Raw genomic sequence first — 17286 nt, forward strand, 5'->3', positions numbered from 1 at the left:
GCACTCAATGTCTCAAGGTTGAATCGCTCGGAAAAGGAATCTAAGCCTTCATTTTCGCTCCGCTCCGTATGTGCGCACATGCGCGCATAAAAGAAAAACAGGACACAATAAAGTGTTAAACTTGCTATCACTGTAGTGACCAAGACGTAGCGCGAAATCGAGACAAGGACGGAGGAGACGAGACACACAAGCGATACACCAACAAGGCCAAAGTGCTCTTGTCCTCTGTAGGGATTTCCCATTGATGCTCAAAGCTAACCTGACGGGTGTAGATGTCCTGACATTGGAGGTACTTCTTTATCAAGCGATGAGGTTTTATAATGACCAAGCACCAGGTAGGGAGCATAATTGTGCTTGTTCTAGTTGAAGCTTCTCGGAAGTAGTGTTGTTCGTCATCTCACAGCCTCTGTGGATGTATCATGCGAAAAATGTGTTAGTCCCAAACTATGCGGTAGCCATTTTGTTAGTAGGAGGCTCTGGATAGGGCGTCTGCTTAAGATGAGATGGTGCTTTGAAAGCATCGCTCGGAATCGTGGTTAAATCAGGCTTTCATACTACGTTCTTTATGTATATCAACCTGCGCGGGTAAAGAGATGAATTGTAATAGCTTTCACTGAAAGTAAGAGTCAGAACAAATAGAAATGATGCGATGTAAACATTTTCTTACGTAAAACGTATAATTGCAGTAAACCTCACAGTAACCATGCATCTCAGTAATGCGCATAATTAAGTTGAAAGACCGAATCAGATACACTACATTTGATCCATTGCGCATTGTAACTTGTTGCACGAGTCCATAGGCCCTTCTGGTTTGTGTTCTGTATCAGTGGAATTCTCGAATGAGAGCGAACATATTACCATTGAAGACCTCGAAGACCTTTGAGGAGAACCTTTTGTGGACCTTTTGTTAACCTTTGGGAACCTTTCGTGACCTTTTCTGAATCTTTTGTGAACCTTTTGTCACCGTGCTCCTGCCTCCAAGTGGACCTTGGAGGAAGGAGCATGGTGATTCCCAGTTTTTCGGATGTCGTTTCGGCAGAATTAACATTTCTTACTTATATGCACTTTTTCATATGTGCTTTCATATGTAATTTGGAGAGGAAAAAACAAGAAATAGTAAGAAAAATGGTGGTTTGTCTACTTGAAGAACCACACTTATCGCTGCACGACCGCACACTAGTACTTAACGATGCTGACCCAAAAATAAATTTAGATATGATAGGAAGGTGTGCTAGCTCTATAGGACGTCCTGATTTTGCGGCTGACACGAACAACTTCATCTCCGTGTCGACACGAACGCTCTGTTCCTTTTCTGTCTTTCTGTCCTGTAGAGCGTGCTCTGCCACTCCATTACTCTATGTGCGGCGAAGCAGAACCAGCGGTGGAAGCCCTGCGCGCTGCGGACAGCGACGAGGGAAACCGTAAAGCAAACAAACGTCGACAGAACCAGCGGGCGAGCGCACAGAGTTATCCGGCGACGAGAAGGAAAAAAAAAGAAAAAGAAAGAGTGCCAGCAGGCAGCCGTGGTGGCGGCGCGGCGACGTGAAGAGCGCTCGGCGGCGCACCGCAAAAGTGAAACCGAAACCTGGTGGCGCCGCGGGATTGGAGTAGGCCGCGCAGGCGCCCTGTGTGGCGCGAGAGGATGGCCACGCCTGCTCGCTCTTGTGTAAGCGACGAGCCCGGGGCCTTAAAACAAACCGCGCGAAGGGGGGAGGGCCCACTGGCCGAAAGAAGGTGGCGAGGGTGAAGCGGGGGCTCGTGGCACCGTCCCAGTCAAGGTTTTACCTCAAAAAAAGGAGTCACTCACGCACGCCGGTCGCACGGGTTGTCGTCGCCGCGGCCGCAACACGCTGCGCAGCTTTTCACATTTTTTTACATCTGCTATTCTGTCATGGAACTGCTCCTCCTTGTTGCACGTGATTCGAGTGACGCGGCTGCGAAACTAGCAACGTGTGCCGGCGGTGCATATCTCGGCCCTTGACGATATCCGGACGAACGACGATCCCACTCGCTACTTCGTGAGACACAAACTTGGCGACTTCGGCTGCTTGGCGAAAAAGTTTTTCTTCTTTTTTTTTTCCTGAACGCTCACGGTTATCCAAATTCCGCTTTCCTCTCGCTCTTCGTCGCCGAGCCAACGTTGCGGGTGTGTTCTGTCACCGGGAGAATCACCGTGATGAGTCCTCTAGTCAGCTGGTGGCCCAAGGTCTTTTGCCTGCTTCCTTGCTTAACTGGTAAGTTAAAGCTTGTTAATCGCATGTACGCCGCTGACATACTTGCGCTGTAGGTTCCAGTGCCCAGAAGTTTATTGTTGTTAGGCTTCGCGTCCCATTTGTAAGCCGGCTGAGTGAAAAATTAACGAGGCTAGCACTACCCGTCTACAGCCGCGTGTTTAGCGCGACGTCGGCAAAATTTCGCGCTAAGGTTCACGCTGTGTGACGCAGAAAACACCTATGGTTAAAGGAATTGCAGATGGGAATTACTGCATGCAGTACAATTTCTAAAGGAGCGTACAAAGTCACTGTGGTAGCTGTCAGGCCTCCGCATAGTAAATTTCCAGCGCTGTTTCACGCGTCATGTTGAAGGTACGATAAAATAATAAAAAAAACATAGAAACTAGAAAACTGAGAACGAGCCACGTTGTACATAAACAACAGATAACATGGGCACGAGATTGCGGAAGGCTGTTTATTGCTGTGTTAAGCATATCAATGAAAACAAAAATGCATTTCTGAAAACATGGATGCCGAAAATACATCCAGCTTTTGCCATCACGACGAAAATGCAATCGTAAACAGTTTAAATATAATGGCTAATCTTGTTTTATGGATGTAATGAGAGAACAAATTATAGTGTATAAGAACTTCAGCAGCTCACGTAATGCGGCGCAGGGCCGTCATTTATTTAGCATCATTGGGATAGAAATCTTGCGGGCATTCTTTTATTAAAAGATGTCGCTGGCTTCCCTAATTTTTAGGTCACACAAAGAAAATTGTATTAAAATATAATTTATTTAAGAACTGCATGGTAATGACTGACACATTTTTGTCAGAAAAACGAACATTATTTTAGAAGTTAGTTCGTGCTGCGCAGGAAAAAGATTGCAGAAAGTTGTCCTAAGGCGTTTTCCGGATTGTTGTAAATTCTATCAGATGGCGATGGTATGGTTTCCCGATCATGCAAGTCCATTCGCAGTGAAATTGATGTGATTGACATGCAAATATTTCAGACTTACGTACTCGTCGTATATGGAACAGTAATCTAACATAAAAATAAGATACAAAGTACCAGGCCTTTGTTTGGTACCTTTGTCAGTCGGTACATGGAAAGTACATATTAAACCCAGGCGCATGGCATTCGATCTCCGAGACCACGGTGTTGCTTGGAAAAAAGTGAATAATTTGCTTTTATGGCATCTTTCTCCTAATTTAAAATGTCGTTTCTAAGGTATGAAAGAAGAGTTAAATGTGAAAGAGGCATCCAATATTATCAATTGCGCGGTGGCTGATTTCATCGGCCAAATAAATTTGATGCCTCTTTGAGTAGGCAAGACGTGTCAGAAAAACGACAGCGAATAACTGGTGTCACAACAACATATCACAGAAGATTCTGTTAATAAACGTACCGTCATTGTGACCGTATTAATAACCACGACATCTAAGGCACATTTTCACTTGATGATTAATATGATACATAAATTGCAGTAGTTTGTGTTGTGCGTCGTTTCAGTGACGAGACCCATCGTTTGTAGAATGAGAGGTAACTAGACGGCAACATTTGTAGGCGACGTTATACTTAAGCAGTCGAAGTGTTTGTACGTTTTGGGACAGATGTAGAGGCACCCATGACTGTGTTTGAAAATTGACTGGGGGATTACGAATTTCGACTGTGCACTTTCTTACATATGAGCTATGTTATTCATGCTATGCTATATTTATGTTAAAACATTAAACTGTAAATTCTTCTTTAGGTTCTTGTACCCATGACACACACAAAGGATCCAAATATTTCCTAGTGAATTTAAGCTTTTGTCATGTTTTTCTAAATCACACAGTGAAAACTATTCATGGTTTTCTTATACGCGCGGTTTCCGCGGTTCACTATGGTCACTGCTTGTAGTAAAATCCTTACTCCAAGCTTTTACGCTTTCCTATAACCACACTGACCTTTAGGTAATCCAAAGACTCCCATAGTTGGTTCTTGGATTAACAAAATTTACAGCCGTAAGCTATTGCGATGCTGGGTTCTGCGACGGCTATTAGGGGGGAAAACACACCTTTTGAACCCATGAATACCCGCGTATGGCAAAGAACAAGCTAAAGTTGTTCCTGTCCAGGAGGGGAAGGAGGGGTGTTACTTGCTGCAAGCAGACCTAGCCTTGCAAAAGTTGCCCACAGCTGGTACATTCCAGTGAAGATCCGCCTAGCAGGTTCCAGCAGACACGACCAATGAAAATTAACGCTTTCTAAAGTAGCGCGACTACACGCGATGTCGGGAGAGATTCGCGCGTGTCGTGGACGTGTCTCTGTTGAAAACGCCCCGGCGTGACACGAGACAGACTCTGGAGAACTGCGGCGATACGACGCCGCACGTTGGTCCCGATGCTCGAGATTAGGGCGCGATAGGTACCTCGCCGGGGCAGCGGCGGCTGAGGGTCCACGTCGGCTCCGCTCTAGGCTGAGACTCCGCAGGGTTGAGCGATTAGGGGAATTAGAGAGTATGTGTCATTCCCAATGCGCGAGGAGGACTTGCGCAGCCGAGCACAGCAAGATTTCCTCCCTGCAACTGCTCGCTACTATTCGCGGCGATCCGTGCGATTCGCAGAAGGACTGGGGTGTCTGGCAAGCCGGAGATCGCGTCTTCCGATGCGCTCCTCGAGTGAGAGCTTTGCCTCCGTTTTCTTTTTCTTCTTTACTAGAAGAAAAATGCCATTTTACAGATACGGGATTGGGAGTTTGTGCTGGCAAATATGATTCTGGTTTCTCGTGCTGCTTTCTCTATCTACGCACGACTCGCCTTCCTTTTGCCTTTATCTTTCATTCTTTCGTGAGTGGATACCGCGTGTTTACTCCACCTAAGATTATTTTGCGCGATGCTCTCGCTTTCCGAGTAATTGTGTAGATGTCACCTACTGAAGCATCTTTTGTTGGGCAACTGACGTAATATAGGACATATAACAAAGCTTACCATGCCTTGTCTCTGCATTTCCTCGTTGTAGTGACTCCACGCTTGGTAGGCACCAGTCATTTGCCCCACAAAGAGCCTTTGGAGATAAAGGTAGATTTCATTTCATGACACAACAGCATATGACTGTTCAACCAGTGCCTGTGTGTAGGGTAGCAAAGCGGACGAGAATCTGGTTTGCCTTCCGTCCTTTCCTTTTTCTCTCTTTCTATCTGTTGTTGGTAACGCATTTCAATGTCAAAGTTCTTTTCAAAGTCAAAAACGTACTTCTTTTACGAAAATCGAGCACTTGCTGTTCTTACCTACATGTTCCAAGATATTCACGAGCATGCGCAACCAAGCATTAACGGTGAAGCAGACCGAATGATGTAATGGCGTCGTAGTCTGTCACCAACTGCTTCCTACCATGCTCACCATAGAATATAGTCGGAGACCTTTAAACTTGAATACAGGAAGGATCATCTACAGAAAAGAAGGAAAAGAACAAATGAAGTTAAGGTTTTTCTGACGGCAAGGAATCCAACACAGCAGAGGTTTACGGAAGCTCAAATACCGGTTACAAAAGGTTAAAGATGAAACCGAACCTTCTAATTGTTTTTGACTGAGACCGAAGAATAGTGCCATGTTGGTTTTTATTGAACAACGCATTTCCTTCGAAATCACCCGTCACAATACACATACAGCTTTATGCGACCGATTATGAAACAAAGCGAACTGTTGTAGATCCAGCATGCATGATGTCATCGATATTTAATTGAGTGACCACGCCTTGGGATTACTTGGAGGTGTTGCGTGGGGTGAACAGATGCCGATTGGGTGTTCCGCTCTCTTCGTAGTCAACTCTGCACATGTTGTCTTTTTTTTTTCGTATTTTCGTCGTCGTGTTCTTAGAGACGGGCAAGTAGCTTGCCTAGCTTATAAAATTCAGGGGTAAATGTCGCCCAACATATTAGCAGGAAATAATTGCAGGTGTGTCTGTAGGCGGCAAGGTACACCAGCAGCAAACGATATGCTTCTGTCTTTTGATGGCATTGTAATGCATGTAGTCTGTTGATGACATGCCGCAGCTCGTACCTCGCAGGGTTATCATCTACTGAGCAATGATAGGACGAGAAGTCTCAATCTAAGCACTTTAGGCTTCATTCACCCGTGTCGTCGAAGCCGTCCACTTGCCCATGTTGCGTGTGGTGCTCCAGAAGAGCTACATGGACTGCCCTTGACGACAGCAGCACTATTTCAGGAAACAATGATGAATTCCATGTAATCATCATATCCAGTTTATGCATCCGAGGAATTGTTAATTTACTTTTGATCTCCTGTTGAAGCAGGCTCTAAATAACACAAATGACAACGCAACCACTCTTAAGACAATGTTCGACGGAAGAAAGCCACCTTTAGTAACCGTGTGCCTCTTGCTTCCTTTTCCGCCTCCTGCGCACTGGGTTCCTCCACATTGGGAAAGCGCTGGCTTATCTACGCTTATTAACATCTCACAATGGGCCCCAAAGCGCTCGTTAAACAGCTCTTCTTGCTGGCTGTCAGAGTGTGGGCAGAGAGACTTCTTCTGTAATCTTTCTTTCCTTTTTTCTCCTCTTTAGGGAAAGAATAAATGACTTTGCGTAGTGAGCCTCCCACATAAAACACCGCTCAGATCACACAAGTTCTCGAGTGCTTGACCCAGGTTGGGCTTACCGCGTTGAAGATTCAGGAGTGAGTGATGACAAAGTCGCGACTACGGAAGCTGTGCTCCGTTCCGGTCATTCTCTCTCTGAGTTTGTATCTTCACTAAATCTGTTTCTCCTTTCTTTCTTTCGTTACCAATTTGTCTTTTGCCCCTTGTTTCCCCTCTGTCCGCTCGTCGCATTATCCGCAACTGGTACCACCGGCACGCCGTACCAACGCATCGTTCGCGCTTCGGACGCACAAGAAGGAATTATGAATCTCCCGGGTGCCGTTTCAACGACGATTCGCTTCCACTGCTGGCGTCTCGCGGCTTTCTGGTTCCGACCCTTCTCCTCATGAGTCCATGGAATCTGTACCCCGCCATCGTTTCCTGTTGTCCTTTGCTTTTCGACCTCCGTCTCCTTTCCGAGTCGGGTCTTTGCATGGCCTCCTTGTCTCTCTCCTTCCTAGTTGGCTGCTACACGTGTATCGCACTCGGGTTTGTTGCCGGCGCGCGCCCCAGACCACGGCTCCCAGAGCTCCGTTTATCTGCGCCCTTTTGATGCCGAGAGTGCGTGTATAGTTCGGATCCGGACAGCGCGCGTTATGTTGCTTCGGTGCGCGCTTGGTCAGCCCCGGAGGTCAAGTTCATTTCTTCCCTTTCGCCGCCATCCTGCCTGGGATATACAATGTGCACGTGTTGCTTCTCGATGATGTTAGCGCGGTTTCGAGGGAAGAAAGTCTTGTGTAAACTTTCCGCTTACATCTGTCACAAGTTGATTAAAGCGATAGCTTTCTTTAGCTACTTCGGCCACTTTGGATGGTTGGGCGATCTCGAACAATAAACAGTGGCTCATATCCAGCGACTCAGGTTGTCTGCTAGCTTTGGCCACTGTATAGGTATGTGCCAGCTGCTGTCCTGCTGAGCAGACTATATGCGCCACTTTGTATCTGCCCAAATGAACAGCTGGCTGCTGTCTGGCTTAGTAGCCAACTTGGGTCACTAGGTATGCGTCACTAGGTACGTGCCCGAACCCACAAGTTTGGCAGTGCGTATGTGATACTGGCATGTGCACATCCTGAGCCAATCCCTGAGAATGCATATGCCAAGTATGCACAAGGGGTATGCAGCCTTAAAAAAATTATGCGCAGGTACAATACACATGTTGGTATCGATGCGAAGTGAAGCTTTAGGGGAAGTGGTTGATTGAATGCCTTACAACTAACCATGATGCGTACAATGTTACTTTCATCCTATGCAACGTGTAATCTCAAGCAATGTTAAAGTTTATCCACCATAAATGCCACAACTTTGTGCTCATTCATTTTTTTTGTTTATACGCTATACATCACTCACAAGCTAGTTAAGGACTCTTGTGTCACAGTCTCGTGTCACAGCATGGTCAAAGAAGGCGTACAACTTTATTAAGCGACAGTGTTATTAGGCGACAGTATCGTTTGTACTTTTGAGACTTTCGACTACGTAGGTGTGGAGCCATAGGTGTGCTTGTGTGAAAAGACTATTTGATATGTAACCGTGCACCCTGAATGATGTATGACGGAACCACCCAAGAGATAAGGAGTAGCCGGCGCCTTAAATTGCGCGCCAACATCTCCTTATATCATATGAATAAAAAAAAAAAAAGGCGTACACACCCAGTGGCACATGCCGAATGACTAAGTAAAAGAAAAACTGTAGTAAATCAAATAATCCGCTAAGTATAATAAACTAATCTATTAATAGGTCGATGTGCTTTAGATACCTCGAAGTCTACATTGTATGCTCAGTATGTAGGAATTTATTTTTTGTCACTCAGGGCAGAGGTGCGCTTCCTTGCACTACTTTTTCGGTCAGCATACAAGGGTTATATAAACCTTTTCGCCGTTGGCACTTTCATAATTCGACGCACTTATAACTTTCATATATATTTACAAATGTATCTGCTGAAATGCTGACCGAGCCAACAGACAGCAGTCAGCAGCCACGCAAAATACGGGAGGGCGGGCACAGAGAGCTTCGCTTTAATATATTAAAGCGATAGCGCCCCATCCACAACACAAAAGAATAAAAAGAAATATTACGGCGCTGCTTCCTCCGGTAACACCTCATTTTTTTGCCTGGTCTTCCGCCTCTAAAGGGCATTTTGAGGCATTTGGTTATCGATAATGATATTTTTCCTTACGTCTGCTTGCTGACAGCTGTGCACAGTGTACATTCTGCGAGACCTAAGATCAACTGGTATCGTTCTATGGGGATGTCACCTATACTTATACCTTCCGAAACCATTTATGCTGTGCCTTTGCTTTGCGACAAGACAGGATTAGTCTGTTTCGTAAACCCACTTTATAGAGCCGCTCCTCTTAAGCCTTTTCTCGTGCTTACTGGAGGCGCTCGCGGAAAGCATGTTTTGCAAGAAAGCGCCGCTTGTGTACTACGCGGAAACCTTCACCATATTTGTTGTCTGAGAAGTGATGTCGTTCGTGACAACTGGGATGTAGCGACAAAAGTGATGTAGCGAGAATAGTGATGAAGCGACAAAAACCTCGCAGTTGTGTTTTATTGCGTTTACTTTATTTACCTGTTCATTCCATGAATGCATATACATAATTGCGTGGTATGCAGAAGACATTAAAGACATGATAAACACCACGGATAGCACACTGAAACAGAGGTGTAATAGGCAACCATACGCTCGCTCACTTGTGTTACAAGAACGACGCTTCTGTCTTTCCCCTGCGAAAGCGCTAGCAGATCATAAATAGTCCGCATTGAATCCGGTAGTTTTGTTCTCGTGTTGTAAAACTAAAGTTTTCATGTCAGAGCGTTCAATTGAACTTGAAGAGCTTTGTAATGGCTTTTTGCAGTGAATAAGTGTCTTTGATATCCGAGTCTTCTTCGAGACGGGAGGTGGAAGTGGGGAGGGAGGGGGAGGGAGGGGGAGGGACCAGTTTGGGAAGTGCTGAGGTTCTTACGTATGGTGAGCTGGAGCGGGGAGTATTTGCGTAAACCACCATAGCCATGAACTGTTCCTCAGTATCCGCAAGTGTGATAACCGTTATTAAGGAGAGAGATTTGCTCACGTTGCACAACTTGAAAGGACAACGGTGTATTTTTAATATATCAGACTATTTCGTATGACCACTTTTCTAAGCAATGCTGCAGCATAACAGCAAAACAGCGATTCATGATGGGACACAAGGGAAGAACTACACACACACACCCAGCGTTTTGTGTGTGTGTGTGTGGTTCTTCCCATGTGTGGTTCTTCCGTCTGTGACCCGCCGTGGTTGCATAGTGGCTATGGTGTTGGGCTGCTTAACACGAGGTTGTGTGATCAAATCCTGGCCACGGCGGCCGCATTTCGATGGGGGCGAAATGCGAAAACGCATTTTTATTTACGAGCACATTAAAGAATCCTAGGTAGTCCAAATTATTCCGGAGTCACCCACTACGGCGTGCCTCACACTCAGATCGTGGTTTTTACTCGTAAAACCCCGTACTTTTTTTTCTGTGATAATGAACAAACTAGCCTGCCAGTCGATCCCTGAAGCGTAACGCCGCGTTTTTGGCGCAGTAAACACTGAGGTAACAACTCAGTAGCGTTTAGGTTTATAATGCGAAAGCATTATATGCCCCATTACACGAAAATCCGGTGTTGTCGTCGGCGGCGTGACCGAAAGATGGTACCAGAAATGGCTGATGGCACAGAGAGTAAGAACGCGTCAAGAAATGCTCGGATTTACGTCAAATTTGTCAGTCAGGTTTCTGTAAACAAATTCAATTATGGAACTGAAAAGAAAATTTGGTGCAATCAGGTCTGGGTGGGAATCGAACGTGGGCCTCGGTGCGAGACGAGCACGCTTCCCCGACGCCACGGTGGCTCCATGGTTATGGTTGATTAAAGTTGTGCCTAGTGCATGTGTCATTGGATGAGAAAATTGACAGACATCAGAAAGGTAATAAAGAAGCAGCCACTGTGAACACACTAGCACATGATGTTCACTTACAGTCGCAAACGTGCGTACAGTTCAGGCATCATCAAAAAGCGCTGTAGGGCTTTCGTGACCTTGTGCATGGAAGAGTGCTTAGGCCAATCTGCCATGGTCATTTCCTTCGACAGCGGTCTGCCGTCTAAGCGGCTGAGGCTAGGTAGCAAAGCACATCATTGACGGTCGAAGAATGTGCATTGGCACAGAAGGTGCTCGTCACACTACCGAAAATAGCATGCGGTGTTGTTTGAAACTTCGATGAACAATTAACATTCGCAAATAGGGCGGCGAACCACATACAACACATTAACGTTGTTTCGTGACAGGCGAGTCCGGATGACAGGCGAAGACGCAAATAAGGGTCGAGTGAATACAAGCAGGTGTTGGCGAAACCCAGTGAATTCCATTTCCGAAGTCTGGCAGATCGAGCAAGTGACTGAACTTGCTAGGCAGCATTCGTTCTCTGTGGACCAGAAGACCAGCAAGCAGAAAAGGTCACTGTTGGGGTGCTTAGGGAGCGTGAACGAAAACTACTGGAAGGCTGGTTTCTATGAGTGACAGGCCGACGCATTTCTGGTTGCATATTGGAATATTTTATTTATAACTTTTCTTTGAGCTCTGCATATTGTGAGGTGGATAGAAAGGTTGTTACGATCGGTTACGAAAGGTGTAACATTTTACAATTGAGTGCGACAAACATTTAGTACCTAAAGGCAAGCTTAAAAAAGGTAACATTGGTTGGCTTGTTGCAGTAAAGCTTTGTTTTTGGCGAGTTGGTTCATGGCGATTCAAAAGGCGCTTGTGTTGTGGTTTCCGTTTCTTTGTCTCCGTCCCAGTCGCGCTGCCCCTGCTGATTGGCTTGTTGGTTTTTCCTTTAACCTGCCTAGATGGCTTAGTGGTTATGGCGTTGCGCTGCTGAGTAGAAGGCTATCGGTTCGACTCCAGCCGCGGCGGCCACACTCCGATGAGAGCGGAATGCAAAAAAAGATTGTAAACCTTGTATTGGTCTGCACGTTAAAGAAACTCAGATCGTCGTATTTATTCCGGAGTCACCTACTACGGCGTGCCTCATCATCAGATCATGTTTTGGCAAGTAAAACCCCAGAAATTATTTCATTTTCTTAAATACTGAAGACGCATTACCACTGTCAGAGAGACAAATGACATTACAAAAATACATGTAGTTCTTATCGAAATAATGAAATGCTTGCGGAAGAATCCAGCAAAATAAGTATAACCTATTATGCTAAGGATTCGAGAAATTGTTTTGAAATAAGCAGAAATTCTTCCACGGCTGAAGAAGCATTTCTTTATAGCGTCCAAGGGAGCGGGCTTCGGATAAGCGAATATTCGTAATGGAAAACTGATGGCCTAGGACAGTCGTTGCTTTCTTTTCTCCGGTGCGGTTACCATTGGTATCCTTGTTCACTACTCTGCTAGTCAACTTGCGTGTGAGCAACTTGCTTGTCAGCGTCTTGCTTTTCAATGGCTTCAAGCGAGTACGTGCGCCGCTCTGGTATTGGGAGGGCGTCTACCGCTTATCGTAAAACGCGCGATAGCGTAGTTCACTTCCGTAAGCCGCTTGGTCACAGAAAAATGATCCGTAGTAGGTTGCCGGTAGCTTTTTGGCATAAATCCACGAGCCCATAGCCGGGTCGCCAGTGTGGTAGGTAACAGGTCGAAGGCGTCAGCGTCACCGTGTCATTGAACACTCTGGTAAGAAGCAGGGTAATTGCAGTATTGCGCTTGGAGGGCCCAGCGTGTATAGGCCGCCACACAGCTTAACACACCAAGCAGCACAGAAAACGGTAGCCTGTGACAACTATTAAGCAGCGTCCGTAAAAATAAAAAAGGAAATCTTATTCAACCGCAAAGATGACAGCGCAGCATGTTTTACCTGTGATCGTGCAATTACACCCGTGACTGTTTTGTGAGCGACATGCATGGGCCACGTGTTCCTGGTCACCATAACAATGTACCTGGACGACATTGGTGTATACGAAAACCGTGGATCACGAACGAGCACGTCAAGCTGATAAAAAGTAAAAACCGCCTTTATTATACGTTCCTGTACTCGAGATCAGAACTTCAACTTAATGAATTTAAGACAGAAATAAATAAATTGAATACTATACTAAGGCAAGCAAAAAAAGTTGACCATCAATGTGCGTTTTCTGAAATGAATAAGAAGCATCCGGATTCGGTTGGGAAAGTAATAAGTAGCGTCTTAGATCTTGAAACTAAAAGTAAAATACACAAATCGATAACTGATAATAATTGTGAACTTAGCGGTAAAGTGATGGCTGACCACTTTAGTACTCGTTTTGTGAACGAAGGCATAGCGCACAGCCATGACCCAGAGTTGCTTATTCACTGAATAATAGTACTATAAATACTATATTTATGGAACCAGATAATGAACATAAGGTGTTTACAACAATTATACATTTAAATAACAGCAAAGCATTAGACATCGTTAATTTACTAATCAAGCCAATAAAATACGTTTTGGAACACTTGCCCATCACTAGTGCGTTGTTTCGCATGCTCAATTTAGCAATACAGTCGGCGATTTTCCCAGATCTCATGAAATTAGCTAGAATATCGGTGTTATTCAAACACGGTGATGTTAATGAAGTCTCCAATTACCGGCTGATATCTGTACAACGAATTTTTTTTAAAGCACTAGAGTGAGTGAGTGAGTGAAAAATTTATCAGCTCTAGATTCGCTGGTCTTCTGCGGTCTTCAGATGGATTCGTCCATCTTCTAGCACAACGGTCGGTTGCCCTTAGTCCAGGGCTCCGCTGGATGCTGCTGCCAGTTGTCCTTGCCGAATCAGACCTTCTTGGTCGACCCGGCGATCGCTGGAGAGCACTCCCTCCCATTGCTCCGCACTCGGGTTTGGTATAACGGTTACCACGTCTATATTATGGCATGCCCACGTTATGTGACACAGCGTGGGTGTTTCGTGGCACCAGGGGCATTTCTCATTGTATTGTGGGGGATAAATTTTGCTGAGTACGTTTAGGTTCGGGTACGAGCCCGTTTGTAGCTGCCTCCACGCGGCAGAGTCCTCTCTGCTAAGGGAGTGGTGCGGTGGTGGATACCGCTTTCTGCAGCCCTTGTAGTAATTTGGTATCGCCGAATAGTCTTGGGGTACAGGTTCGGTCCCCTCGAGGTCGCCTACGTTGGATGCTCGGTAATAAGTGTACCCCCGAGCTATCCTGTCCGCCTCTTGGTTCCCTGCCACTCCCGTGTGTCCCGGCGTCCATACAATCGTATGCCTAATTGATTCTTCTTTTGTTTGTCGTTGTGTGATGTGGTCTCCGGAGCGGAGTATGCGGAGCGCTCCGTGCCCTATTCTGCCGCGTAGGTAGTTGCGGCACGCTGTTTGCGAGTCTGCAAGGATTGTTAGAGACCGTTTAGACCGATATCCCTCCGATGCCGCTAGAGCGACGGCCGCTTCTTCAGCCTCGACTATCGTACAGCCTTGTAGTGATGCGCTGGTGATCTCGCGTAGGTTCGAACCAATCACCGTTGCTACCGCGTTGCTGTTGCTCCGCCCCGCTGCTCTGGCGTATGTGGCTGCGTCCACATATACCGTCGTTTCTTGGGGTGCTAGTGTCTTTTGTAGGTATTCAGCCCTCGCTTCTCTGCGTGTTTTGTGTAGGTTCGGATCCATGTTCCGGGGTATGGGTGCTACTTTTAGTGTGTTGCGATACTCGTCCGGAATTGTTTCGGTCCTCTGTATCTCTTGAAGTTGATCGGCGCAGCCTAGTTTCTTCAGGAGCTCCGTGCCAGATGGGGTCTGCTGTAGTCTGCGTTGTTGGGAGACTAGTTGCGCCTCTTTCAATTCGTCGAAGGTGTTGTGTAGTCCTAAGGCTAGGAGCTTTTCGGTTGAGGTGTTGTGGGGAAAGTGGAGTGCGGTTTTGTAGGCTTTGCGTAGAATCGCGTCCGCCTGTTGTACCTCACTCTTGATGGGATTGTAGTATGGGAGGCTGTATGCCACTCGGCTGACGACCAAGCTTCTGACCAGCTTGAGTGTGTCCTCCTCTCGCATGCCGTGGCGTCTGTGTGAGATGCGCGTGATCATGCGGGCCAGGAAAATATTGTGTTAGCTATAGATTGTGGGAATCTTGCCCTCGGGATTTTCATTGACTTCAGCAAGGTGTTTGACTACCTCAATTATAATATTCTTATATCTAAGCTTTCTATGTATGGATTCCACGGCAGTCCCCTCGCCTTGATGAAATCATACTTGAAAAATAGGACTCAATGTATATGTATTGATAACGTCCATCTTTCTTTCTTGTCAATTAAAAACTGGGTGCCACAAGGGAGTGTTTTGGGCCCACTATTATTTAACTTATATGTTAATGACTTAGTAAATATTGATGCTACAGGTAATCTCTATATGCATATGAAAGCACTTTAATCTTACTGAAAAGGATGCGAATGAACTAATTATTAGGTGTAATGCACTGCTACGTAAACTGTTTGAGTGGCCACAGTTAAATGGAATCAGAATTAATCCTGCTAAGAACGAAAGCTGTTCTTCTAGAGCAAGAAATAAAAGTTTCTAACAGGAACACTCAATAACTTATTTAGATAAATGTTATGACCTAGTTAACGAACGTAAAATACTTGGTATAACTTTTTCCTGTCATCTAAATTGGGATGCTCATTTTAATCAACTTCGCAGTAAGTTTTCTGCAGTATCCGGGTGCTGGCTCGCCGTAGAGCTCTCATGCTGGTAAAAACCAAGCGACAAATTTATCATGCATTGTTTACCTCCTAAGTTAATTATTGCAGTTTAGTATGGGGGACCACAACACAAGCGAACAGGAATAAAGTAATTACACTACGAAAGGCGCTCCTCCGGCCCATTGCCAATACCGATCCCCTATCGAAGACAAAAGCTATGTCCCAGAAATACCAAGTTATATGGGTAGATCGGTACTACGACTATCGTGTTTTACAGATGCATTATTTTGCAAGGGAAGAGTTAAGAAATTAGCTTACATCCATAGCGACCCTGCCGCGCCATGAAATACCAGTACATCTCAGACACCCTGATCCATGCTATGTACCACGTTTTCGCACTGAATACAAATTACAATCCATTAAACACAATTTGCCAAAAATCCTTAATAATTATGCACACACTATAAATATTTCTCGCAGAGAATTGAAGATGTATTTTGTTCACTTATAAACATATGTATTCATGTATAACGATTCTACTTGTATGATGACCTTTGAGCTTTTCTTAATCCTATCAGATATGCATTAATGTTGTCTGTTTATGTATTGCAAGACAATTATCCTGTCAAGAGGCTTATATGCGAAAATATTAAATTGATTTTGTACGGTTTGAACTGCTTTTGTTTGTTTAGTGCTTACGTTACAAAGTACTCTCTGTTATCGCGCTGTCTTGTACAACAACGCTTCTTGGGAGCAATCAAGCTGCTCATGGCAGCTTTTAGCCCCGGAGGACGTTAGTAGTGTAAAACAAAAGAATGACTAAAGTTGAAGTTGAAGTTAATGCCGCTCGCATTCATGTAAAGTTCCACTGGATCTGTAGGATTGAAGTGCCGAAAAAAAATTCGGGCGTCAGCGGAAACATCAGTTGATAGAAACAGAAGTCTAATTCATTCCAATGAGGTCACGTTGAATTCACATAGTGCGTTTGGAGTTACGGAGGCTGTTTTATTCTAGCAAGAGGTGAAATGAAGGAAACTAAGGTCGAATCAAAGCAGCCTATACTATATCGTCAATTCGCAGTTGGCAGTAAAGTGGCTTGTGTCTTCATTTCTATTTTTTCCCTTATTTTTTGTCCCAGCATTTATTCGGCAATAGTCGACACGATATCTCCGCGTATAATAAATGATGCCTCCGGAGTCCAACTTCTAAGGCAAGTTCAGAGTGCTTGAGCTCTGATGCACTGAAGTGTACGAATGTTGGTCGTACAGGTGTTTCCCAGCACAGACGTGATATGCCTGAGACGCCTGGAAAAAGTGCATGGTGCAATATCAGTATCGATTGCACTGATAAAAGCGAGAAGATAAACCGCGCGTTTAGGATGTCACACTCGCTCATATTTGGATGGGCCAACAGCCTGTAAGCCTTTTCTTCATATATGGTACGTGAGGGCTCATGTATAGGTCTTGGTCAATGTGGATCTCCAGAAACTGACGAATCTACAGTGGCTACCATAGCCCCGGCCCGTAATCACCCTATCACGAAGCACATTTATTTGATGTCCACAGAACACGTATAATACACCAGTTTCCGTCGCACAACCTGGCTGGCCTGGTTACAATGAGGCAATGTACAGCGTACGCCGACATCAGTGCACAACACCGCGCCTTCCTGCTATCAGGTTTTAAACCAGGTAGTATATCACCGTCGCCTTTGCGGTGCATGTGTATGCATCAAACCAAAATATA

The 17286-nt window shown here is 45.3% G+C and overlaps 1 protein-coding gene across 1 annotated transcript in view; it reads left to right on the top strand.

The window, feature by feature from the left end:
* Positions 1-1881: 1881 nt before the first annotated feature.
* LOC142571631 (titin-like) overlaps positions 1882-17286 on the top strand; it is a 220107-nt gene continuing 204702 nt past the window's right edge. The window contains exon 1 of the mRNA XM_075680140.1: positions 1882-2234. Within this exon, the coding sequence (XP_075536255.1) occupies positions 2177-2234 (58 nt within the window). The 5' untranslated portion in view covers positions 1882-2176. The remainder of the gene's footprint in view (positions 2235-17286) is intronic.

Source organism: Dermacentor variabilis, chromosome 2 (assembly GCF_050947875.1).
Source record: "Dermacentor variabilis isolate Ectoservices chromosome 2, ASM5094787v1, whole genome shotgun sequence".
In the NCBI taxonomy this organism is placed as follows: Eukaryota; Metazoa; Arthropoda; class Arachnida; order Ixodida; family Ixodidae; genus Dermacentor; species Dermacentor variabilis.